Genomic DNA, 25,680 nt, shown 5'->3' with positions numbered 1-25,680 from the left:
TATTCAATATCTTGTAATAATTTATAATGGAAAAGAATCTGAAAAAGAATACATATGTGTAACTGAGTCACTTCACTGTGCACCTGAAACTAACACAACACTGTAAATCAACTCTACCTGAGTTAATTAATTTAAAAGATCTAGGCAGTGTTGGAAAGCCTGTTGGCAGATGACAAGAAAACGTTTGCATAGCAGGACCACAAAAAATGGAAATTGGACTAGAAACCACAAAGCAAAAGACTGATTTGGTGCACACACCTGTTGGGGATTTCTGTGTACCAAGGAAGCTGCCGAAACAAAAAAAAAGACACAACAAAACACTGGGGAAAGCCTTTACAGCCTCAGGAATACAAGTCAGTATCCTTAATAATATAAAAAGCTTTCACAAATCAGTAAAAAAAAAAAAAAAAAAAAAGAAGAAGTGGGGAGGGGAAGGACTATGGTGGACCTGGTGACTAGCGCTTGGAACTTCTTCCAGCCGGTTTCTGCGTGCCTTCCTCTTAACTACAGAGGCCAGAAAGGGAGAAGTCACTTGACAACTCAGCTAATGCTGGGTAACAAAGCACCCCCATACTTAGTGGCTTAAACTAGCAACCGTCTATCATGATTATAAAAACATCTCTTTTTTCCGATTTTAAAAATATCTTAGACAAGCATCATACATATATTTGGGTCAAGTGTTAAACATCTCGGATTGCTTGCATCTCAACATTTTAAGCTTGCCTCTCAGGACCCACCACCTGCTGTCTTCAAAAAATAAACTGCTACAAAAACAAAAACTGCAGCTGGAAACATAGCTTAGGAGATTTAGGCAATTGTGATGTATGCACCTTATTTGGATCTTATGGCAAATTAAATATTTTTAAGTGAGACCATTGTGGACATTTAAACATTGGCTAGATATTTGGTTAAGAACTGTTAATTTCCTTAAGGTAAGATAATGGTATTGTGGTTATGTTTTAGCATGCGTTATCTTTTCCACATTAAAACACACACAACTCCACTGAGTTGCCCAACAGACATTTTACTATGAGTATACAGAGAGTGAGCGGTGATGTACTGAGAAAGAAGAAATGATGAAAGCTTTCCAGGAAGGAAATTATATATTTGGCCGGAATCTATACCAAGTAAGCTGAATGATCAAAGAGCTGACAGAATGTCCTTGAATAAGGATCAGTGACAACCAAGTCCCCAGGCTGACAAAAGTCCCAGAGGACAGAGTGGGGTGGCATTTTCTGAGCCCCTACTATGTGCTGTACCTTTCCTTCTGCCTTCAATTTCAGGTCCTGATACCTGCGCTTTTTCGCTTTTTAAAAACTACTTTCTGATGGATTTCTGATTTTCTAGTATGCCTTAACTTTATTTGTTACGCAGCTTGGTTTTGTGGAGTTGGGAAATCAGGGTGTAGATCTACAACGAAGTATTTCCTGTAAAGCTAAATATACAAGGTACGGTTCTTTCTTACCTGAAACAAATGTTTGCAGCAGCCAAAGACTGGTAAACTGGGACACAGCTGGGAGAATTAGCGAGGAAACTCCCCAGCCAGGGAGGTGGATGTTCATATCAGTAGCTAACATTTATCCAAAACTATGCAGGTGTGCCTTTTTAGACATGTTTATGCAGGTTTTGTATAATTTTCATAACACTTCCATGAGCTGGTGCTATTATGACCCCTATTTTACAAAGGAGGAAACAGGCTTCAGATGTAATAGGATTGTAAAGAAATTAGTGAAACGCAACGCACCTGGTCTGTGTGCTGAAGCCTACCATCCATTCACCCTTACTGGGTTCAAGATAAGTGAACCTAGTTAAGGTGAAAACCCTGCCACCAGGGTGCACCAGAAAGAGTGAAAGGGCGCCATCTGGTGACCATCTTGGTAGTTGAAAGCATTTGTTGGTTTTTAATTACATGGTGTTTAAGATACATAAGACAAACAATACAACACGGATCAACCACCACACAGCCTAAAAGCTTTAAATTTTTCTTTACTTATTTTAGATAAACACACGCACACTGATTAAAAATCAAAATGAACAGAGGGATATATGCAGTGAGAAGTCGGCCTCCCCATCCCCCGGCTACCCAGTTGTCCCCAGAAGCAAGTGCTGTTACCAGTTTCTTATGTGCCCTTCCAGAGTCTGTTTAAATCAGTATTTTATACAAAATATTTTATTTTTTATATAATAGGCAGAATAATGCCTCCTCCCCAAGAGACCCACTTCCTAATGCCCAGAACCTGGGGATGTGTTACCTTACGTGACAAAAGGGAATTTGTAGATGTCATTAAGGGTGAGGGTTTTGAGGTGGGAAGATTAGCCCTGATTATCCAGGTGGGCCCAGTGTCATCGGACTAATCCTTAACTCTGAGAACTTTCCAGGCTGGAGTCAAAGGAGATGTGACTATGGAAGAATGGTCAGAGGTGAATGCTGGTGGCTTTGAAGATGTAAAAAGCCAAGGAATGCAGGCAGCCCCCGGAAGGTGGAAAATGGAGGAGAAGGAGAAGGAAGACATTCTCCTCTAGGATCGCCAGAAAAGAATGCAGCCGGACTGATGCCTTGATTTCAGCCCAGTCAGGACTTGCACCAGATTTCCTACCAAGAGAACCGTGGAATAATAAATCTGTGTTGTATTAAGCTGCTAAATTGGCAATAATTTCCTGCAGCAAAAGCAATAGAAAGCTAATATACACCCTATATGGTACAATGCTTTTCTCATTTAATATATATATATTTTGCATGTACATATATTTATTGAAATATAGTCAGTTTACAATGTTGTGTCAATTTCTGGTGTACAGCATAATACATGAACATACATATATTTGTTTTCATATTCTTTTTCACTATAAGTTACTAAAAGATATTGAATATAGTTCCCTGTGCTGTACAGTAGGACCTTGTTGTTTATCTATTTTATATATAGTAGTATCTGCAGATCTCAAACTCCCAATTTATCCCTTCCCACCCCCTTCCCCTCTGCTAACCATAAGTTTGTTTTCTGTGTCTGTGAGTCTGTTGCTGTTTTGTAAATAAGTTCGTTTGTCTCTTATCATTTCTTATATTTTGAAGCCTCTTCTCTCTCACTGCATTTAGAGTTGCCTTATTCTTTTTAATGGCTACATAGCATCCCATCATTTGGCTATTAAACCACTCATTTAAGAATAATCATTAGGCTGTTTGAGTCTCATGTAAACGAGTTATAAGTAAGTCTGTGATGTAGGACTTCCCAGTTTGTCTCATCTGATAGCACACACAGATATGCTCATGTTGCTGTAGGACATGGAAGGGAATTGGAGGCACTGAGGCCACACACACTGAGCTTTGATAGAAAAGATGACTATCTTATATTACATAATTATAAGGATAAAATACGAAGCACTTGGGAAAATATTACACATTGAATTTGTATAGAACTTCCAGTCTTTTCAATTTTTTAAGCAAGAAACTTGATTTTTTTCCTTCAATTTTTTATTTTTAATATCAGACTGAATGCTTGCAACAGAGTTAATTCTCATTGTTCAAAGTAGTTATGTTCTAAAAAGTAGCTGCAAGCCACCATGGAAGACAGTATGGAGGTTCCTTAAAAAACTAAAAATAGACTTACCGTACGATCCAGCAATCCCACTGCTGGGCATATACCCAGAGGGAACTCTAATTCAAAAATACACATGCACCCCAATGTTCATAGCAGCACTATTTACAATAGCCAAGACATGGAAGCAACCTAAATACCCATTGACAGATAACTGGATAAAGAAGATGTTATATATATACAATGGAATACTACTCAGCCATAAAAAAGAATGAAATAATGCCATTTGCAGTAGCATGGATGCTCCTGGAGATTATCATATAAGTGAAGTAAGTCAGTCAGAGAAAGACAAATATCATGATATCACTTATATGTAGAATCTTAAAAACATAATACAAATTTTATTTACAAAACAAAAATAGACTCACAGACACTGAAAACAAACTATAATTACTAGACGGGAAAGGGCAAGGGAGGGATAAATTAGGAATTTGGGATTAACAGATACACACTACTATATATAAAATAGATAAACAACAAGGATCTACTGTATAGCACAGGGAACTGTATTCAATTTCTTCTAACAACATGTAATGGAAAAGAATCTGAAAAATATATATATATGTATATTTATAACTGAATCACTTTGCTGTTCACCTGAAACTAACATTGTAAATCAACTACACTTCAACAGAAAATAAAATTTTTTTAAAGTAGCTGCAAATACTGAATTAGTGGATACTGAACTATTGCTTCTTGGGGCAGTTTCCTGCAAGCCTCTGGTCAGAACATTTTTTCACCAAAATTCCATCTGTGTTACATGAGATCATTTGCCAACCTCCTTGTAAAACAAGGCAGTTTTATTAACATTGAAAACCTGCTCTTCCACGTAACCCTTTCCTTTCAAGGCCTGCAAGCCAGCAAGCGCTAGCCAAAAAGGACTGAACAATTTACGTGATCCTGCATAATGTGACTGTAAATTTCTTTGGCTTTCAGCCTCACAATCACGCTCTCCACTACACTTTAAAAAAATCAGTCATCATCTCTCAAACCCACGAATTTAGCCACCTTTCCATCTTTTCCTTAGAACTTCATCACATAATGCAGGTGTTACCTGAGCACTTTCCAGAGCATCCTCATGCACAGGTCGGTGAATTTCCTCTCCCTTTTCCTGGATGTACCATATTGTTGATCCAATAACATTGGACTCACAGTATAACATCCCTGAAACTTGAAGGTGGCAGAATATGCCACTCCAAAATACGACCGAAGGCATTCGGGACATGCTACCCCAAAATGTGCCACGTTGGTAATATTGATCAGTTGTAGCTGCAGGCACTTGGGAAACGGCAAATGTGAGAAGAGGCTTTCTGTGAATTTCCCTTATTCAGACAGCCCCTCCCAAATTGTCCTCAGTCTCCTCCCGGGAAGACTGACTCTCGTCCCAGGAGAGGAGGCTAGCAGTCGGCATCTCACCCGGACAAATGTCGTAAACCATCACACCCCGATATCTTCCCTAAAAACGACTTACTCTCCCCTTTGAGGCCTATATCCCTGTATCCCTCCTTCTTTATTAAGATGGTATTTAATCCTGAATTCTTACTCATCTTCTCTGGGTATCTCCTATAAGGGGGCATTTTAATAAACTTCTGTTCATTTTTCTCCTGTTAATCTTTTATTACAGGGGTCTCAGCTAAGACCCAGAAGAGAAGAGGGAAAATTATTTTTCCTCCTCTACAAACTCATGCCTGAAGGAAACCTATCTAACACGCGTATTTTCTCCATAAGGCACCTTAAAGCCTCCTGCACTTGGGAACATGAGCAGCACTTCAGCACCGTGCCTGGGCCACATCACACAGAAAAATCCACAACAAAAAGCACAAAAATGCCAAAAATATGGCAGTTAGTAAACCATGAAAAGGACAATTATTTACAGTATGAGAGAAGAAACAAGAAGGCAGAGTTCCCCATTTCTCAGCCTCAGCTGGAAACCTGCATGTTGGGCGAATCAAACTTTTCACCATCCTGGGCATGTCTGCAAGCGACCGTGAACGCACTAAGCAGGACTGGGGGGCGGGGGGTTTACAAACAGATTTAAGCAAGTAGGAAACTTCACACATAGGGGTCCACAAATAATGAGGACTAACTGTAGGTGCAACTCCTGATCAAGATGACTTTTTAAAGATGATCTCTTCAGGTTTTTAGAGTTACCACTGATGAGGGACTTCTTTTGCACAAGCAGGTAGTAACAAACAGGAGACAGCTCCTCCCCAGTTTCCAGAAATTGTCTGTTCTCACCATTAACGAGATTTCAGATAATTCAATCTCTTTGACTCATAGTTTCAGGAGAACAAGCTGTCCTTTAAATCTAGTGGCTTTTGTTTCTATTCATCGATTTTCTTATGATATTACAAATGGATTTTAAATCCAATCAAGCTTTTCCATTCCAAATCAGCACTCTCCAGAAGAAAGAATGTGAGCCACAAAAGCTCATATAACTTTAAATTTCGTAGTAGCTACGTTCAAGTAAAAACCAACGGGTGAAATTCATGCTAACATTTTATTTAACCCAACACAACCAAAATACCATCACTGCAACATGTAATGAGAATAAAAAATCACAGTGAGATCATTTACAATTTTTTGTACTAAGTCTTTGAAATTTTAACATGGATGCCACATCTCAGTGCAAACCAGCTATATTTCAAGTGTTTGATAACCACGTGCGGTCATGACTGCCATACTAGACAGCATAGTTTTATTTCAAAATAATGATGCAGTCCTTCCTGAAGCATGTGACGATACTGCTCTGCTAACTGTATAATTCTTCTTTAGGACTCAGTTTATAAGACTGACTAGTGACTGCTAGTACACAATTTCTAAACTCTAAAAAAAATTTTTTAAATGTCCTTTTATTTTTTAAATAGAGGTACTGGGGACCTCACTCATGCAAAGCTCATGCTCTACCACTGAGCTGGACCCCCCCCCAGCCCCTCAACTCTTTTTTAAAAGCTGAGTTTCTGCTTTCAATGCACAAACATTTTCATTATACATTTATATATGTACACTATAAACCAAAATTTCAGAAGCAAAGAACTGATTGAAATAAAGAGGCATTTATTTGAGGTTTGTTTGGACTGCGGCCTGGGAGAGATTCAAAATGCACTTGAATTGTGTTCCACTGGACTACAAAAGGGAGGAGGTTTATAAAGGCAAAAAAAGTAAGGCCACAGTTAGTTACACAAACTGACAAGAATTATGAATGGAACTGGGAAAAAGTGAGATTGCTTATTAAGCAAGGACAGTTTGGGGTGAATGGTTACAAAGTTACAAGGGGGAACCTTGAGACCATGAGGTTGTAGCCAGCAGATGTGCCCTTAGGTTTGGTACATTTCAGAAAGTTCAGGTTCTCAGGGGTGTGGGGACGTGTCTGAGACCAGGTCCTCAATGGCCTCTCTTTACCATTTTGTATGCCTGAGCTATGATTCATCAATTATGATTTCAACCTGTCATCAACACACCCACATATAAAGTATATTTTCATACAGTCCCTGAAATATTCTTTCAGTTCAAGTGTTCAAATGCCAATTAACAAAAACAAAAACTAGAGTTGACCCAATCTTTACCTAATGATTGACTTCAGATTATTTTTGGACTGTCAGTCTGGGGATTCAGATGACTTTCCAGCTCGTAGTAGCCAGCCAAGACTGTCACCTGACCCCTGCCTCTTATTCATTGCCCTTTGTAGGCTCCTCCCACATGAGATCAGAGTTGGCCTATGTGACTGACAGACACGGCAAAGCAATGTTACGTTACTTGTGAGACTAGGTCATAAAAGACACTTTGGCTTCTGTCTTTCTCAGTGTCCCCTGGATTGCTCGCTCTGGAGGAAGTCAGCTGCCATATTTTGAGGATGCCCAAGCAGGCTGTGGAGAGGTCCACTTGGCTAAGAACTGAAGCCTCCAACCAAGAGCCATATGAGTCAGCCACCTTGGAAGGGGTCCTCCGGCCGCAGACAAGCCTTCAGAGGGCTGCAGCCCCGATGGGCATCCACCTGCCTCCTCATGAGCCTTGAGCCCGAACTACCAGGCTAACCCATGCCCAAATTCCTGATCTACAGAAACTATGGAAAAACAAATGTTTCTTGATTTAAACCACTAAGTTCTAGAGTAATTTGTTATGCAACAGTAAGCTTCTAATACACAGCTTCCATCTTACAATTAAAATTGGTAAAGGGGAACTTATCTGTAATATTCTGTTTATATCTAAATTATTTAAGGGATTGGAGACTTACAGCTTCAGAAATCTGCTATTTCAAAAAATATGTATATTTTACATCAGCCACTTAACACTTTAAATAATTTTTAATTAAGCATAGATGAGTAAAACAGAATATTGAGATGTTTTATTAATTAAAATTCTGAAAAACTGCCAATATTTGCATTTATATGTAGTTTTGAATAACTGATTTCTAAAGCCACAAAGTCTATAATGGATTTATTGTATCAATTTTACTATGTTCAATTAATACCTTTAGAAATAAATATTTCTATGAACTATACGCTCATTATAAAATTCCATCAAAAATCAGACTTGCTAAATGTGAAGTCCAAAAGCTAATAATACACTACAACATAAATAAACCTTGAAACAGAATGATATAAGTAAAAGAAGTCAGTCACAAAAGAACACATATCTTATGATTCCATTCATCTGAAATGTTCAGAATAGTCACATTACAGACAGAAATTAGGTTAGTGGTTGCCTAGGGCTGGGGGAATGGATGTAACTACTAATGCGTATGGGGTCATTTGGGGCTCATGACAGTATTCTAAAATTGTGGTGATGGTTGCACAATTCTGGGAACATACTAAAACCATTGAATCGTACACTTCAAATGGGTCCATTATTCAGTACGTGAATTATCTCTTAATAAAGCTGGGGTTTTTTTTAAGGGTAAGTTCAAAGAACAGGAGTCGCTAAATAGCAGAGGGTAAATGTATCTTTTGACAGCAGCACAAAGATTCTTTCCCAAGGAATACAATGTCTCTGGAAAATGGTTGCTAAAGAATCCTCTCTTCTATAGACCACTGATAATTCGGTGTACCCATCACCAGTTGAAACAGAGAGGAGCAGAAAGCAGTGAAAGTGTGCCTACCTAGATGTTTTTAAAAAAGTCCACTTTCAAAAGGGGTCCCCCAAGCTTGGCTCTACAGTGTAGCAAGCCTTGTGTTAGTGCTGAGAGCTTAAGATTAAAGACAGAATCTTTAATTAAAGATTTAGCTATCTTTTTTTTCAAGACAGGAAGGGACAAAGGGAAGAGAAAGTTAACAATCCAATCAAGTTCTCTTTAGAGGCACTTAATACCAGATAACAAAAATAGTAAAGCTATCATATGTAATTTCTATGATGATAGAAAAAAAGTGTGACTATAGGAACAAATTATAGCAAAATAAAATTAAATGTTATGTATGTAGGCAAGAATCCTTATTCGTGATGAACAAGTGGGGACAAAGCCGTTGATTAGACTAACTGAAATGAATCAACAGAAAGGTTAAAGATTCTGTGGCAGGTTGGATAGTGTCCCAGCAAAATTCGTGTCCTCCCACAACCTCAGAATGTGACTCTATTTGGAAAAAATTCTTTGCAGATGTAATTAGTTAAGATGAGGTCATGCTGGATTAGGGCAGATCCTAAATCCAATGACTAGTGCCCCTTGAAGAAGGGGAGAGGACACACAGAGACACATATGAGGGTGGAGGCAGAGATTGGCGGGACGCTGACGTCAGCCAAGGAAATCCAAGGACTGCTGGCAACAAGCAGAAGCTGGAAGAGGCAAGGAAGGGTTCTTTGCTAGAGCTTTAAGAGAGAATATGGTCCTGCCAACATCTTGATACAGGACTTCTGGCTTCCAGAACTGTGAGAAAGTAAATTCCTGTTGTTTTAAGCCACACGTTTTTTGGTACTTTGTTATGGCAGCCCCAGGTAAGATACAGATGGCATGAAGTGTAGCCAGCAGACCACCAGAGGGCACTGTCTTCTGCCACATACTACATACTTAAATTTGGGTGCAAATAATTACTGAGGTTTACAGAGAAAGGCATATAAACAGTGTTCAAATATAATTTAAACACGTGTACATTTTCAGTGATGGTAAACAAGCTAAAATTTATCACTTCAAATAATTTGCAACCATTATTGTCTTGTTAGGTAATTTGTGACCTTTGCAACAACTTGGCTGGCAGCTGCTTTTAAGGAACATCCTTGTCTGGCCATCATTTCACACCCACAGGAAGTTATCTGTAGGATAAATTACCCCAACAATTTCCCTTCCAGGAAGAGGTGTGTATTATTTTTATGTTGGATGAAGTTTGGGTACGTGGGTAGGGGCGCAGTGGTAATTAGGCTTTTTTTTTTAATGGAGATACTGGAGATTGAAACTAGGATCTCATGCATGCTAAGCACACACTCCATCACTGAGCTATAGCCTCCCCCCTTAGGAGGTGTGTATTTTTAATTGCAATAGATAGGACCTAATTACTCTCCAAGGAAGTAATACTTATTACTCATGAGGAAAGAATAAGAATGGCTGGTTTCCCAGCCTTGGCAATACTGTTCCAGAGCAAGCAGGGACGCCCTTCGACCCACACTTCCCGCCTTGCCAGCTTGGGTGCTTTACCGGCCTCCCAGGAACCCTTCCCCAGCCGAGCATAGGCGTGGCTGATTCCCCTTCCGGGCAAGGAGCCCAGCTTTTCAGATTCACACTGAAACCGGTTCACACCACATCTGCAGGAAGAATGTCTTGCTCCAAGTCAGCAGTGTTTACAATAAGCAGCACCGCTTTCCCCTGGATCACCATGAACACAGAGGCTACAAACCAGGTCCAGGGCGCCAAAGGGACAGACACCATGGTGGCCTCAAGAATAGCCCTCTTACTCACATGTGTACATTCGACTCATCTTTGACAAGAATACTCACTGGAGAAAAGACAGTCTCTTCAATACACAGTGCTGGGAAAACTGATTATTCACATGTTTTTGAAAAATGAAACTAGACTCCTAGCTTACACCACTCACAAAAATTAGCTCGAAATGGATAGGGCTTAAATGTAAGCCTGGAGGCCATAAAACTCCTAGAAGAAAACATAAGAAAAAAAGCTCCCTGACATGAGTCTTGGCAGTGATTTTTTTTTTGATTTGACACCTAAAGCATAAGCAATAAAATAAAAACTAAGCCAGTGTGACTACATCAAACTAAAAAGCTCCTGCACAGCAGAGGAAACCAACAACAAAATGAAACCTACAAAATGGAAAAGAAATTTGCAAACCATGTCTCTTATAAGGGGTTAAAATCAAAATATGTAAAGAACTCATACAACTCAAGAGCCAAAAACAAATTATCCAATTTAAAAATGGGCAAAGGGCCTGAATAGACATTTTCCCCAAAAAAAGATACACAAGTGATCAACAGGTACATGAAAAGGTGCTTCACATCACTAATTATCAAGAAAGTGCAAATCAAGATCATGAGCTATCACATCACATGGGTTGGATGTCTATCATCCAGGATGCAAGAGATAACAAATGCGGAGAGAGGGAACCCTGTGCACTGTCGGTGGGAATGTAAATTGGTGCAGCCACTATGCAAAACAGTACAGAGGTTCCTTTAAAAATTAAAAATAGAACTACCATATGATCCAGTAAATCTACTTCTGGGTATTAATCCAAAGAAAATGAAAACATTATCTCAAAGAGATGTGTGCACCCCTATGTTCATGGCAGTACTATTTACAACAGTCAAGACATGGAAACAACCTAAGTGTCCACTGATGGATGAATGAATAAAGAAACTGTGGTATATGTTCAGTGGGATATCATTCAGCCATGAAAAAGAAGGAAATCTTGTTATCTGTAATAACAACAACTTTGAGGGCATCATGCTAAGTGACATAAATCAGAAAGAGAAAGAAAAATCTCATGGAGGATGTCATATGTGGAATCTAAAAAAAAACCAGATGCATAGAAATAGAACAGATGGTGGTTGCCGGTTGGGGGGGTGGGAGGGAATGATGGAGGGGGTCAAAATGTACAAACTTCCAGGTATAAGATAAGTAAGCAGTGAGACATAATACACAGCCTGGTGACTGTAGTCAGTACTGTATTATACGTCTGAAAGTTGCTCGGGGCGTAAATTTTAAAAGGGCTCATCTCAAGAAGAAAAATGTGTAACCATGTGAGGTGATGGATGTTAACTAAATTTAGTGTGGTGATCACTTTGCAATATATCAATCAAATCGTTGTATTGGACACCTTAAACTTATGTTGTTTGTGCATTATATCTCAAAGCTGGGGAAAAAATATAATGACCCTCCTGGATGGTTTAATAGTAATATGACATGAATGGACCTGCTAGTGGTTCTAACCTTGGTACAAGTCAAGACAGTGATGCAGTAGAAAGAAGATTAAACTGGTACCTTGAAGACTTGCTTCCATCCCCATTCAGGCATCGACATGCAGCATGAACACTCATGTGCAAAATAACTGAGTTGGACCAGATGATTTCTGAGATCCCTAACAATAATCCTGCTTTAAGAAGTACTATAAACATGTCCACGGCAGTTGCAGCATCATTCACGAGAGCCCTGAGGCACAAGCAAACTAAGTAGCCACTGACAGACAAAAGGATAAAGAAACATGGACTGTACCTACAGAGGAATATTACTCAGCCTTGAGAATGGGAATCCTATCCTACGCTGCAACCTGGGTGAGCCTTGAGGGCATTATGTTAAATGAAATAAGCCAGTCAAAGAAATACTGTGTGATTCCCACTGGGAGGTGTCTAAAGGGGTCAAATTCAGAAAAGCAAAGTAGAATGTGGTTGCTGGGGGCTGGAGAGAGGGGGACTTGGGGAGTTTTGGGTCAAGGGGAAGAGTGTCAGTTACGCAAGGTGAGAAAGTTCTAGAGATCTTTCACAATGATAGGCACATAGTTAACACCGCTGTATTGCACACTTAAAAGTGGTTAAGATGGTATGTTTTATGTTACGTGTTCCTTACCACAATAAAGGATAGCCAGCCCACACCTGCTTGCCCTGCCTCCTCTCTGACTAGGTAAGCCCTGCTGGGACCTTGGATGGCCCCGTGCTCTGCACTCAGATGTGCGGCACAGGGAACAGGAGGGTGGGATGGCAGCGAAGTCGAGATTTGCCTTCTCCCCGCCACCTCCATGGCACTCCCAGCCCCATGGTTCTGACCCTGAACTACTGTATTTTCCACCCCCAGGAAGGGCAGGGGCTGAAGAACTGGGGATGAATAAGAGGCAGAGGGCAGCTGCCATCTGTCTGTTGACCTCTTCATTTGGGGCAGGAGCCTGACCTTAACCTTGCTTCCAGGAAGACAACGGACCCCATCCCTGCTCGGGCCCGCCTTCAACCGCCCAAATGCCCTGAGGAGTACAGAGTCCAGAGTGCTTCCTTTACGGAAGGACGGGAGACGGGTTTTCCTGTCTGCACCTCTGCCCTCATGGTCAGCTGCCCCTAGAGAAGAAGTGATGGCTGAGTCATGGCTGTACTCAGCACCCCTCCCGTTATCCGCAAGGACCTGAGTAAGGGCTGTAAGCAACGACTGTGGTTGTAGATGACCACCCCCTCCCCCGCACTCCTGTCTAGCACTTGCCAGTACTGCTCTAAGCACTTTTATAATGTTAACTCATTTAATCCTTACCAAATCCATAAGAGTGAAGCACTATAATTACTCCCATCTTACAAACGAGCAAACGGAGGCACTGAGAGGTTGAGAACCTTACCCAAGACCACACAGTCTGTAAGCAGCAGAGCTAGGAGCAACTCCATGGGGAGCTTTCCCCCTGTCTGTTCTCTCTTGTTCACACTCCTGGAACCTAACAGGTGCTCAAATACTCACTGGAGGACGTGGATGAAGGAATGCCATGGACGTCCAGTGCCCCAGATGGCAACACATCTTTTGGACAAGAGCCCAGAACATACCATGTTGCTGGTGAATGCTTTGCTTCGAAACCTAATGATTTAGGAAACACAAAGGGATGGTAGCCTCACTGAGTGAGAGCAAAGCCAGCTGAAATAGTATCACAGTTATCAAAACCCGTCAGAACCCATGACTTGTGAACAGGTGCGCAGAGCTGTTTAGATGGCTGGAATTTGGATCGGACACAAGACCTTACTCGTCACTTCTGCTCTGGTCCACCAAACAGATCAGATTTTCTAGGAGAGGAATGTGTCAAGCAGATTTTCCCCGTTAATTCATTTCTGCTCAACCCTCTGGAAAGTATCAGTTTTCTTCCTCAAAGCCGTTTTTTTCTTAAGATTTGTTCACAATTCAAATTCTTTGTGGGATGCTGTGCTGGGCACAGGTGAAGGGCGTTTTCACTCAGTCCTCGAGGCGAGGGGGGACTCCTCTGTGTTATCAGTACCAGTTTCTGGTTGCTGCCGTAACAAATTACCACACATTTCATGGCTTAAGACAACACAAATTTATCAATTTACAATTCCAGACGGTCAGAAGTCCTAAAGTCAAGATGTCAACAGAGCTGTGCTCTTTCTGAAGGTTCTAGAGGAGAACCCATTTCCTTGTTTTTTTCCAGCTTTTGGAGGTCAGCCTCCCTGGCCCCTTCCTCCATCTTTAAAGCCAGTGATGTGAGCATCTTCAAAGCAGTCTCAATCTCAACCTCCCTCCCTCTCCTTGCTTTTGTCTCATATCCCCCTCTGCCTCTGACCTCCCTGCTTCCTTCTAGTAAGAACATTTGGGGTTACATTGAGCCCGCCAAGATAATCCCAGAATATCTTCCCATCTCAAGATCCTCAATTTAATCACATCTGCAAAATCCCCTTTGCCATACAAAGTAACATTCACAGATTCGGGGGACCAGGATGTGGACATCTGGCAGGGGTGGGGGCGGGGGGACAATAACCGATGCCATCTCCAAACCCTTTCTTCTCTTTTCTCGCAAAAATCCCAGCTCTTTTTTGAAGATTGTATCACTTTTAACCAATTAACTCTCCTCATTATATAACCCAATGGCTCCCAACCTTTGCTGCATTTTGGAATCACTAGAGAGATTTTAAAACTCCCAGTGATTGGGTCACACCCCAGCACAATTAAATCACAGTGTTTGGGGACAGAGCCACTTTTTTAAAGATCCCCAGGGGATTTTAACATGAAAAATTTGGGAACGACTGATATGAGCAACAGACTTTCCCCCAACCACCCTACATGCCCCTTCATTGATAATTTGTGGGGCCCAGTGCAAAATGAAAATAGGGACCCTTCCTCGCACGCGCATGTGTGTACACACACACACACACACACACACAAATCAAGAATTTCAGAGCAGTGACAGCAGGGAGCGCACACCTTGAGGCCAGCACTTTGCTCAATATCTCCTTCCCTCCACGCCTGTCCTTACCTAGGAGGTCAGTAGCCACATGCAGGATCCATCCAGTATCCCTTGACCTCCTTCACACCAACACAATTTCCCTGTCCCCTTCATGCGGTTCATCCCTGCAACTCTGAGACCCCAATCTCAAAGCATCCCACACTGACCCCCAGGACCCAGATCGGCTCCAGTCTCCAGCCTTCCCCTCCAGGGCTGCCCTCTGTTCCATCAACTCTACTGTTTCCCCCTTATTATGAATCTCCGAACTCCTAGTGTCCTTACTTCTAACCTTAGAGGCCACAGCCCTACACTACAATCTGTTCTTTGCAAACACCTTTCACTGTGTTGTGTGACCCTGGCAAAACACTAGCCCTCCAACTTCACTGGTTGCACAGGGGGCCAGACGATGCTGGGGGGGAATTGCAAGAGGCTGATGGTGCTGTCTTGACATTTATAACCACAGGTCTCAAAAATGCTGGAGAGGCTGTGGAGAAAAGGGAACCCTCCTATACTACTGGTGGGAATGCAGTTTGGTGCAGCCACTGTGGAAAACAGTATGGAGATTCCTCAAAAGACTAGGAATAGACTTACCATATGACCCAGAAATCCCACTCCTGGGCATATATCCAGAAGGAACCCTACTTCAGGATGACACCTGCACTCCAGTGTTCATAGCAGCACTATTTACAATAGCCAAGACATGGAAACAGCCTAAATGTCCATCAACAGATGACTGGATAAAGAAGATGTGGCATATTTATACAATGGAATACTATTCAGCCATAAAACGACAACATAACGCCATTTGCAGCAACATGGATATTCCTGAAGAATGTCACTCTAAGTGAAGTAAGCCAGAAGGAGAAAGAAAAATACCATATGAGATTGCTCAGATGTGGAATCTAAAAAAAAAAAAAAAAAAGAAGGACCTAAATACAAAATTGAAACAGACTCATAGACATAGAATACAAACTTGTGGTTGCCAAGGGGGTGGGGGATGGGGAGGGACAGAATGGGAGTTCAAAATTTGTACATACTGACAGGCATATGTAGAATAGATAAACAAGATTATACTGTGTAGCACAGGGAAATATATACAAGATCTTGTGGTAGCTCACAATGAAAAAAAATGACAATGAATATATGTATGTTCAGGTATAACTGAAAAATTGTGCTCTACACTGGAATTTGACACAACATTGTAAAATGACTATAATTCAATTAAAAAATGTTTTAAAAAAAATAACCACAGGTCTCAAATGGGCCCCCAACTCTGCCCCGTGATGCTGCCTAACTCCCTATTAAAGTCAGTTTCCCACTCTGCAAGATGACTGTTTTCCTCAACTCTCCCAAAACATTCCTTCTTGTTAATGATCTCAAATCACTCTCTTTCAAAGAGAAAATAATGCCCTCAAGGGAAGCCACTTATGGGGGTGTATAGCTCAGTGGTAGAGAGAACACCCAGCACTCATGGGTCCTGGGTTCAATCCCCAGTACCTCCATTAAAATAAAAAAAAAACAAATCCCAGTTACGTATGCCCCTCCATAAGCTAGTTAAACAATAAAAATTAAATATTTTTTTTTAAAAAAGGAGAGCCACTTAATGTCCCGCAACTCAACCCACACACGCTGCCTTCCCTCCTGTACAAGAGATGCCCTGCTTCCAAGGCCAAGCCCCATCTGAGCCCTGGACCCCATCTGCATTCACCTGCCTACACATTTTGCTCTTGAATTATTCTTTTTGTTTCTGTCGCCAGTTTTTATCTCTCTTTGACATTACTATTGTATGAAAATATGCTTTCACCTCTCTCTCTCAGCTTTAAAAACTCTTTTAAAAGAATTCAAGTCATACAAAGTATGTTTCCTGACTACAACAGAATTAAGAAATCAGTAACAGCAAGATTACTAGAAAACCCCCAAATCCTTGGAAGCTAAAAAAGATGCTTCTAAATACCCTTGGTCAAAGAAGATATCAAGAAGTATTTTAAACTGATTGAAATTGAAAACACAACATATCAATGTTTACGGGAGGCCACTAATATAGTACTTACAATGTAGCACTATATTAGAAAAGAAAGATCTCAAATCAATCATCTCAGCTTCTGTGGTTAAAAAAATAAAAGATATTTTTGAAACTAGAAAAAGAGCAAATAAAATCCAAAGTGAGAAGAGAGGAAACAAAGATTAGAACAGAAATAAAATCTGAAAAAAAATCAAGAAAAATGTCAAAAACCAAAATCTTCTTAAGGAAACAAAAATGATAAAGTTCTAAATAGATCGGGAAAAAAGTGAGAGACACAAATTACCAATATCAGGAGTGAGAGAAGTAACATCATTACCCATAATCAGGATTGATAAGGGCACATTATGAAAAACTTCATGTCAGGGTCAACAGCCTAGTTGAAATACACAAATTTGTTGAAAAACACGAATTAAGCTCACTCAAGAAGAAACAGAAAAGCTGAATAGCCCTGTATCTTTATTATAGAATTCCAAATAATCTTAAGGGGAAAAAAGAAAATACTGGCTGAGTCACAGCAGGGGACGACACACAGCAGGTGCCCACCTTTGTGACCTCAACTGTCACCGTGATGGAGTCAAGGTGACAAGCCCAGGCAGCTTAGCCAGCTGTGCCCTGGAAAAGCTGAGTCATAATGAGATCACAGCTCTCCATAAATCTCAAGGTCCCTAATCAAACATATTTGGATCTTTTTTACGCTAAAGAAGGTGGATGAGGGAGTTCTAATTTCTTGTCCACATCGTGACACACCTTTGGGGATTCACTTTCAGTTGAATTTTGTTGGCACAGAGTTCACTGAAAGAATATATATATATATGTATCCTCTTTGGACAAACCTAAAATGCACACTTCGCACCCACAGGAGTTATGTAAGATGAATAAAAAACATTCGGATAAGAGGATTGGCACACAGTGACAGTTGCATAAACATTCTCTCCCACTTGGGGGCGCACGGGGAATCCCACAGAGCGAGGTACCCGGCCCACACCTGTGCATCTACTCATAGGATCCTTTTTCTCATTCCCTCTTGAGTTTCTTTTAAGCAAGGAACGGCATCTACGTCCTGAGAAGCAGTTGCCGTGTCGAAATAATTTCACTGTACTCAGGGAAAACCAAACATTCTCATTTTGCGGGCGCACGCCCAAGAAAATTACTCAGCACTTGTTTTTCTGCTTTTGGGGTTCTCCAACAATAGTTTCTTCAATCCAACTGCAGTGAAATCTCTAGACGCTATCGACCCACCACCGTTGTTTTGCTTTGAGGGAACCACCTCTCCAACCCCAGACCACCGCTTGGCTCAGACGCGGGAACAAAAGGGCGCAACGCGGGGAGGGGGCGGACCCGGGAATGGGGCGTTACGAAACCTTCAGGAATAGACAGCCCCTCCTCGGAGGGGAGGGACGGAGGACCAGAGCCTCGTTCTCTACAAGTTACAGCGCTGGATCCTAGAACACAGCTCTTCCTGGCTTCTCTGCCTGTGGCCGGGCCTCCGCAGCGCGCACCGCCGGTGGCCCACAGTCCAGTCTGCTCTCCACCCAAGGGCACCGCGCGCCGGGCACCCAGCCATGTCATCCTACACCCGCGTGGCGCTGGTGACCGGGGCCAACAAGGGCATCGGCTTCGCCATCACGCGCGACCTGTGCCGGCAGTTCTCGGGGGACGTGGTGCTCACCGCACGGGACCCGGCGCGGGGCCGGGCGGCCGTGCAGCAGCTGCAGGCCGAGGGCCTGAGCCCGCGCTTCCATCAGCTGGACATCGACGACCTGCAGAGCATCCGCGCCCTGCGCGACTTCCTGCGCAAGGAGTACGGGGGTCTCAACGTGCTGGTCAACAACGCGGGCATCGCCTTCAAGAGTAGGTGCGGGGTTGGGAGGCCCCCGGGCGCTCCGAGGGTGCGGGGCAATGAGCCGCAGGAGCCCCCCCAGCCATCCACTTGAGTGATCCGGAAAGGCAGCTCCCGCCCTCGGGATGCTTGCAGCTCTCGCCTTCCGTGGCGGGTTCTCGCTCTCCGGAGTCCCGGGAGCAGTCCGCCTCGCGCAAGACCGGCGCGGCTGCCGGGCACAGCGCGCCCCGCCCGCCCACTGGCCTGTGCGGGCCTGTGCGCAGCCTAGGGCCCTCCCAGAACTGTCAACTGCTGCGCTTTGCTAAAGAATCGGTCTCCAGGGAGGGGACCACACCCTGCTAAGCTCATCAGTTTTCTAATGCAAGAAACATTTTCTCTGCCAAGGGTCTCCACACTCACTTTGCGCTTTCGCTTTCCTTGAAAGGGCGCATTCACAGACACCGGGAGGCATCTGCTCCGGACAGGAAGTGAATCTCGGAGACACAATTAGCGCGCACTTGCACGTTAGTGGACTTGAGAGTGTTTAACGGAGAGCTTTGATAGGCTCCGGCAAAAAGGAAGCGAAAGTCGTTCCCACCCCCAGGGAAGCTTTATTTGTTGTCAAACATAGAAGTGTGGTTTTTAGTAGCATCTTCCCTTGGGGGGGGGGGGCGGAATTAGAGCTTACTTAGTCTGCTACTCAAGTAAGAAAGTTATTGATCTGCCAAGTGATGGGGGTAGAAATAAACAGGCCAGCCTCACTTACTGCGTAGTGGGGAAGAGAAACCCAAGAGGCAGAGCGTAGGGAAATGAAGCATTGTGAAGCGTTAAGTTCATCCCCTTGGCCTTGGGCACTCGCCAGCGCTGTGCACCCGCAACTCCGTCTGGAGCGCAGCGGGAGGTGGCCGGCACCCCACCCCCAAGCCGACGGGGCTGAGGGATTGGTGGATAAATACCCGGCTTCCTGGACACCGCACGGAGAAACACTCGTGTCAGCTGGAAGCTCTCGCCGCTCCAAGTGTGGGCGGTCGACCCGCCGCACCCGCTGGAACTGCACAATCTCCCGCCTTGCCCTACACTCGCGGAATCACAATCTGCCTAATAACAGAATCCCCAGGTGCCTCCCATGGCCCTTCAAGATTGAGAACTCCTGGCTTTGATCACTGCTGCTCAAAGGGTGGCTCCCAGAACAGTAGCTGTAGCGTTACCTGGGAACTCGTTACCAAAGCAAATTCCGGAGCCCCACCCCGGACCTTCTCGAGCCCAAACTCCGGGGGCGGGGCCCAGAAAGGTGTGCGCGCACCCGCCCTACAGGCGACTGAGATGCACGCTTGAGGGCTGAGACCCACAGACCCAGAGATTTAAAAAATCACTTGAAAGGTAGCTTGTTCTGCCTTCAGTTAGAGAGAGATCCGCTTTGTCAATGACTTTCCGGGGGAAATGCATGACTTTGTTTTCTTCTCTTTTTGAAAGTTGATGATCCAACGCCGTTTGATATTCAAGCTGAGATGACGCTGAAGACAAACTTTTTTGCCACGAGAAATGTCTGCATAGAATTACTGCCGATAATAAAACCTCATGGTAAGTTCAGCCGTGTTGACTGTCAGGCTGCATCCTTGTAGCAAGGAGTGAGCCCCTGGGCGGTCCCTCAGGAATCACCCAGGGATGCTATTTCTGTGTGTGTGGGGGGGGGGGACATAGAAAATTGCATTGTTTTCTCATAGTACCTGGCTCCCTCACCTGAACGTTTCAGCTCTATTGAAAGATATGTGTGATACATGGCGATGCTCTTAGGTCCTGTGTCATGAACTCAACCCTAGAATGATAAGGTGTTGCAAGTCCCAGAAGGCCTCTTGCCTTTGAGCAACTTCAGTGAGTCCTTCTCGGCTCCCCAAGGAGATGGGGAAAGGGTCTGTTCTAGCATTATTATGAATTTTCCTATATTCCTTTTTCCTTGCACCAACATTTGTCAAGCTGATTCAGAATATCCCCCCCCCCCAAGAAAATTTATTAGGAAATATCTTGCCCATGCTTTCAAATATTCAATAAATAACATTTACTACTTTTCCACAAAGATTTGAGTGCCTACGGTAACCCAGGCATCACGCTGGGTGCCGGGGATACAGTAGGAAGCATTGTGGACACAGTCCTGTCCATGGAGCACTGAGTCCAGTGGGGGAGACCATCGCTGACAAAGAATCCTAAGTGTGTAAATGACAACTGTGCTGGCAGGTGGGGAGAGAAGGCTTGCTTCCTTGACGATTTTCTTTCCCAAGAAGTCAACTGTGATTCTTAGGAAGAAAAACTCTGTGGTTCTTAGCAGAAATGTGCTTTTCTTAATTTAACATTTTGAATAAATATGATCTCTAGTGCAAAAATATTTAAATCTAAAAAAGATGCATGGTGGTGGGAATAGCTCAGGACTAGGACATATGCTTAGCATGCATGAGATCCTGGGTTCAATCTCCAGTATCTCCATTAAAAAGAAAGAAGGAGAAGGAGAAGGAGAAAAGGAAAAACTTTACCAAAAAAATAAAATAAAATAAAAAGACGCATGGTGAGAGTTCCACCCATCTACCCATCCACAGCCCCCCACAGATAATTCTCTTTATTGGTTTCTTAGTGGGATGGGATCAGAAAGCCCATAGGTAGAGTTGCAGGTACTCACTCAAGGAAGTTTTGCGTCCAGGGACATGGAGTCGATGAGTGCCCAGGGCCGAGGATGGGGATTTTAAACGGAAATCTAAGCAAACTTCAATGCATATATTTTTTTGCTCCCCTTCTTACAAAAACAAACAAACAAAAAACCAAGAAAAAGGACATTAAGAACAATGTTTGCCACCTTGCTTTCTTCTCTTATTACATCTGGGACTCTTTCCAGATCAGGACAGAAAGCTGTCTTATTCTTCTTTACAGCTGCATAGTATTTCCTTGCAGGGTGTCTTTTACCAAGTGTCAGGAAGGCTTCCCCCTCTGGATTTTAAAATCACAGAATTTAAAAGCTGCAAGGTATTGAAGAAAACTTACATTCCTACACCTTCACTTTACAGAGAAAGAAGCTGAAGCCCAGAGAAGTGAACATGGCCAGGTAGTAATAGAGCTGGAAACAATACCCAAGTTTCTTGCCTTCAACCTTCAATCAAATCAGGAGAGTTAATTCCAGTGGGGGAAGGATTACAGAGCCAAATGATTGCAAACCAAGCCACTTCGAACGATAAATGAAGGCTTTGGGGAGGGTGGGGGCCCACGGATCAACCCAGAGCTGGTGAATAACTGTCTTTAACCAGTTTTGCATAAGAGTAATTCCCAAAGCGAGAATCTGGCTTACAACACTTGAAAATATTAGTGAGTTTTCAATAAACCTCATGTTTACCTGGAGAGCAAAACGCTGATCACCGTTGCCTCCTGGTTTGTAGGCAATCATCTTCTCCCCATACAAAGCTGATTTAAAAGCCACTCTTTATTTAGCTTTATAATCGCTTTAAAGAAAGTTATCCAGCTTGCTTATTGGTTCAAGACTGAGTGAATAGGTTAATCCACTGTTCAGCCACTAGATGGAGCTACTTGCCCACCTTTCCCAGAACGCGGAGAGGATTGTTTCTGGACCTCAGCAAACAGTGGTGGTGGTGGTTTGGGCTCAGCTGGGCTGACTGAACCCATTTAGCTGTTGCGACTGACTGTCACCCCTTTGCCTCCGCCCTAGAGGTGTGCCCTGAGATCAAAAAGGACACTTCTTCCTCTTAGGAATTTTTTTAGTTCCACTGAAAGCATAGAATAGCTCCTGTAATGTGTTTTCCTTTACTTCCTTTCCTCACTGAATTTAATTCCTTGTAGCAGCCAAGTGCTTGAGAACAAAGCTGCATAGAAAGTAATGAAGAACACAACATCCCTGAAGCAGAATTCCTGGCCAAAATATTGAAGTGAATCTACCATAAAAAAAAAAAAAAGCCAATCCAAATTGGGGGAAGTACTACAAAATATCGGCTTAGACTCTTTAAAAAGATCACTGTCACCTGCTCCAGATTAAAACAGACTAAAGAGATAGGACAGCTAAATGCAATCTGTGGTCCCACACTGGGTCTTGGATAAAAACAAACCAAAAACTTATCCAGGAAGATTATTGAGACAATTGGGGATATTCGAATACAGACTTCAGACAATAGTGTTGTACCCTGATAAATGTCTGGAGTGTGACCACATTTTCGGTTCTGTAAGAGAATGCCCTGACTTACGTACACTACAGGGTTTAGGGTGAATGTTTTCGATGTCTGTCTACAACTAAGAGAAAGAGAGAAAGCAAATGTGGCCAAGTGTTAACAATTGGTGCACTTAGGTGAAAGGTAGATGGGTATTTATTAAACTATTCTTGCAACTTCTCTGTAGGTTGCAAAGTTTTCAAAATTAAAAGTTGGGAAAGAACTTATGTTTTACCAGAGAGAGGGAGAGAGAGAAGGAAGGAAAGAAAATGCTAAGAGTCTTAGGTACCTGGGGGCTCAGTGAGAGGCTTGTGTTAAAGGACAGAGTGAGGGCATCCCTGTGTCAGGCTGGGCCCACAAGGATATCTAAGCATGCGTGGAGCTGGGGGGAGGTACCCTGCAGATGTGTCCCTGTGGTGAACACCACTTAGAAAATGAGATAAAATCCAGTTACCCTATTGGATGCAGAGGCTGTGGATTCAGGATAATATGTGAGAAAAGAACCCTCCAAATTTGGTGTTTTTTGATGTTGGACAAAATGTAAATTTACATGTTTACTAGTTTGGGGATTTCCACCAATGCTTCAAATTGTTTTATGGGTTTTGGCCTGTGATTTTTATTTTATGAACAGAGCCATCTCTTCAGTAGCTGTGAATCATTGTTAATATCAAGAGTAACTCATTAACTAATTATAGTTAATTATTTAACTATGGGCTTAAAAAAGCAATGAAAATCAAAACCAGGATGGAGAATCAACCCATTCCACATGTGAAGGTACCATCATTAAGGAGATGTGTGTGTGTGTGGGCAGAGGGGGCAGGATGTGTTTTATAAAACTACCTAGTAGGGGTGGGTATGGCTCAGTTGGTAGAGCACATGCTTAGCATGCACTAGGTCCTGGGCTCAATCCTCGGCACCTCCATTTAAAAAAAAAAAAAAAAAAAACTGCCCGGTGATTCTCCCACAGACCCACCTCCTGCGCACCTAGTGGAGAATCGTTGCTCTTTAGCACTTGTTATAGACGAAAATGCGTTCTTCCTTTTGGCAGGATAAGGGACAAAACGTTAAAACCCACTGGTGCCTTCCTGAGTCATGTCTTACTGCCTTTTGGAGGTATTTTTTTTGTGCCGTATAGAGTTATTTTTTTAATCAGCAAGTAAACATGCACCATGACTCAATCACGTGTTTGTCAATAGTCAACCAATGATGGTTTACTTGTGCCATGCTTCCATATTTTATTTTGTTTCAGGCAGAGTGGTGAATATCAGTAGTTTACAGGGTTCCAAAGCCCTTGAAAACTGCAGTGAAGATCTTCAGGAGAAGTTCCGATGCGAGACACTCACAGAGGAAGACCTGGTGGACCTCATGAAAAAGTTTGTGGAGGATACAAAAAATGAGGTGCACGAGAGGGAAGGCTGGCCCACCTCAGCTTATGGGGTGTCCAAGTTGGGGGTCACAGTCTTATCAAGAATCCTGGCCCGGCATCTGGATGAGAAGAGGAAAGCAGACAGGATTCTGCTGAATGCATGCTGCCCCGGGTGGGTGAAGACAGACATGACTGGGGCTCAGGGCTCCCGGACTGCAGAGGAGGGGGCTGAGACCCCTGTCTACCTGGCCCTCCTGCCTCCAGATGCCACCAAGCCTCATGGCCAGCTAGTCCGTGACAAAGTCGTCCAAGACTGGTGAATATCTGCTTTGACACTTGATGTTTAATAAACGCTTGTGGAATGAACGGATGGATCCTGGCATTGTGGTTCAATTCTATTTCTGTACTCAGGGACCATCGATTAGAATCTCCCTGTGAGGAAGTGTCTAGTTCTGGACTGGAGCTAAGCAATTTTGCTATACCCAGACGCTAGCCTGAGAGGGCGATGAACCTAAACCAGTGGTTCTCAAATATTAGAGGGCGTCAGAATCACCTGGAGGGTGTGTCAAAACATTGCCCAGAACTGGGGCCCAAGAATGTGCATTCTAACAAGTTCCCAGGAGCTGCTGGTGTTGGGATGGCACTGACAGACACACTAGTCTAGTGAGAGGTCTCAGGGCTGGGGAGCACGTCCCAGCCCTTTTCCAGCTGTCCCTTGCTGTTTCTAGGTTGTCAACTCGGTAAAAACAACAAGTGATTCTCTGTTTCCTTAGCTCTGTGAGCCTGCTTTATGTCTCATTCTGTTTTATCATATTTGAGTACATTTAAAATGGTTCTTACACTTATGAGGTTGTATAGCTTGAAGCACTCTTAAAGGAGGAATGTCCTTATTTTGTGGGGATATGATTTCTTCCATAATGGGCATTTGGGTTTTGCCTTCCAGAATGTCTGCGAGATTGCCCTGCCACTCTTTTCATCTTGTTCGTGCGAGGAGGGCAACTTTGTCCAGGCCATCTCCTTGCTCTGACTCATGCGTGTTCTCTCCTTAACCTGTTTCCGCTCCCCTCTGAGCTACAGCCCACGGTGATCTTTTCAGATGCCTCCCTGAGCCCCTTTTGTAGTCCCTCTGACAACAGGCAACTCCATGCTCACTGCTTTCAAATGGGATGGGTTTTGCAACCAGCCTCCTGGGTTCTGGTTATACCCTGTAGAAAAAAAAAGAAGACTTGGAGACCAGAGGACCTTATGAAAGAGAAGAAATATACTTGCAAGGAAAGTCTGCAAGGGATTCAAGACTCCAGAAGGTATGGCTAGCCAAACAACAAAAATACGACA

At 43.0% G+C, this 25,680-nt stretch overlaps 1 protein-coding gene and 1 long non-coding RNA gene across 3 annotated transcripts in view; one reads left to right on the top strand and one right to left on the bottom strand.

Annotated features, from left to right (window-relative positions):
* Positions 1 to 19,996, bottom strand: part of LOC116660522 — a 32,543-nt gene extending 12,547 nt beyond the window's left edge. The window contains exons 1-2 of one of the 2 annotated variants that reach the window (XR_004316109.1): positions 19,204 to 19,260; positions 13,453 to 13,566 (exon numbers count right to left, since the gene is read on the bottom strand). This is a non-coding gene — a long non-coding RNA (uncharacterized LOC116660522). Of the gene's footprint in view, positions 1 to 13,452; positions 13,567 to 19,203; positions 19,261 to 19,739 lie in introns of those variants that run through there. The other variant, XR_004316126.1, reaches the window with a different exon arrangement.
* CBR3 (carbonyl reductase 3) lies at positions 18,226 to 24,719 on the top strand. The gene is made up of 3 exons (XM_032470117.1): positions 18,226 to 18,815; positions 20,257 to 20,364; positions 24,229 to 24,719. The coding sequence occupies exons 1-3, from the start codon at positions 18,527 to 18,529 to the stop codon at positions 24,663 to 24,665; spliced, it is 834 nt and encodes a 277-aa protein (XP_032326008.1). The 5' UTR covers positions 18,226 to 18,526; the 3' UTR covers positions 24,666 to 24,719.
* Positions 24,720 to 25,680: the final 961 nt, after the last annotated feature.

Source organism: Camelus ferus, chromosome 1 (genome assembly GCF_009834535.1).
Source record: "Camelus ferus isolate YT-003-E chromosome 1, BCGSAC_Cfer_1.0, whole genome shotgun sequence".
Classification (NCBI taxonomy): Eukaryota; Metazoa; Chordata; class Mammalia; order Artiodactyla; family Camelidae; genus Camelus; species Camelus ferus.
The sequence above is the reverse complement of the archived record's forward strand: the minus strand, read 5'-3'. Positions and strand labels throughout refer to the sequence as shown.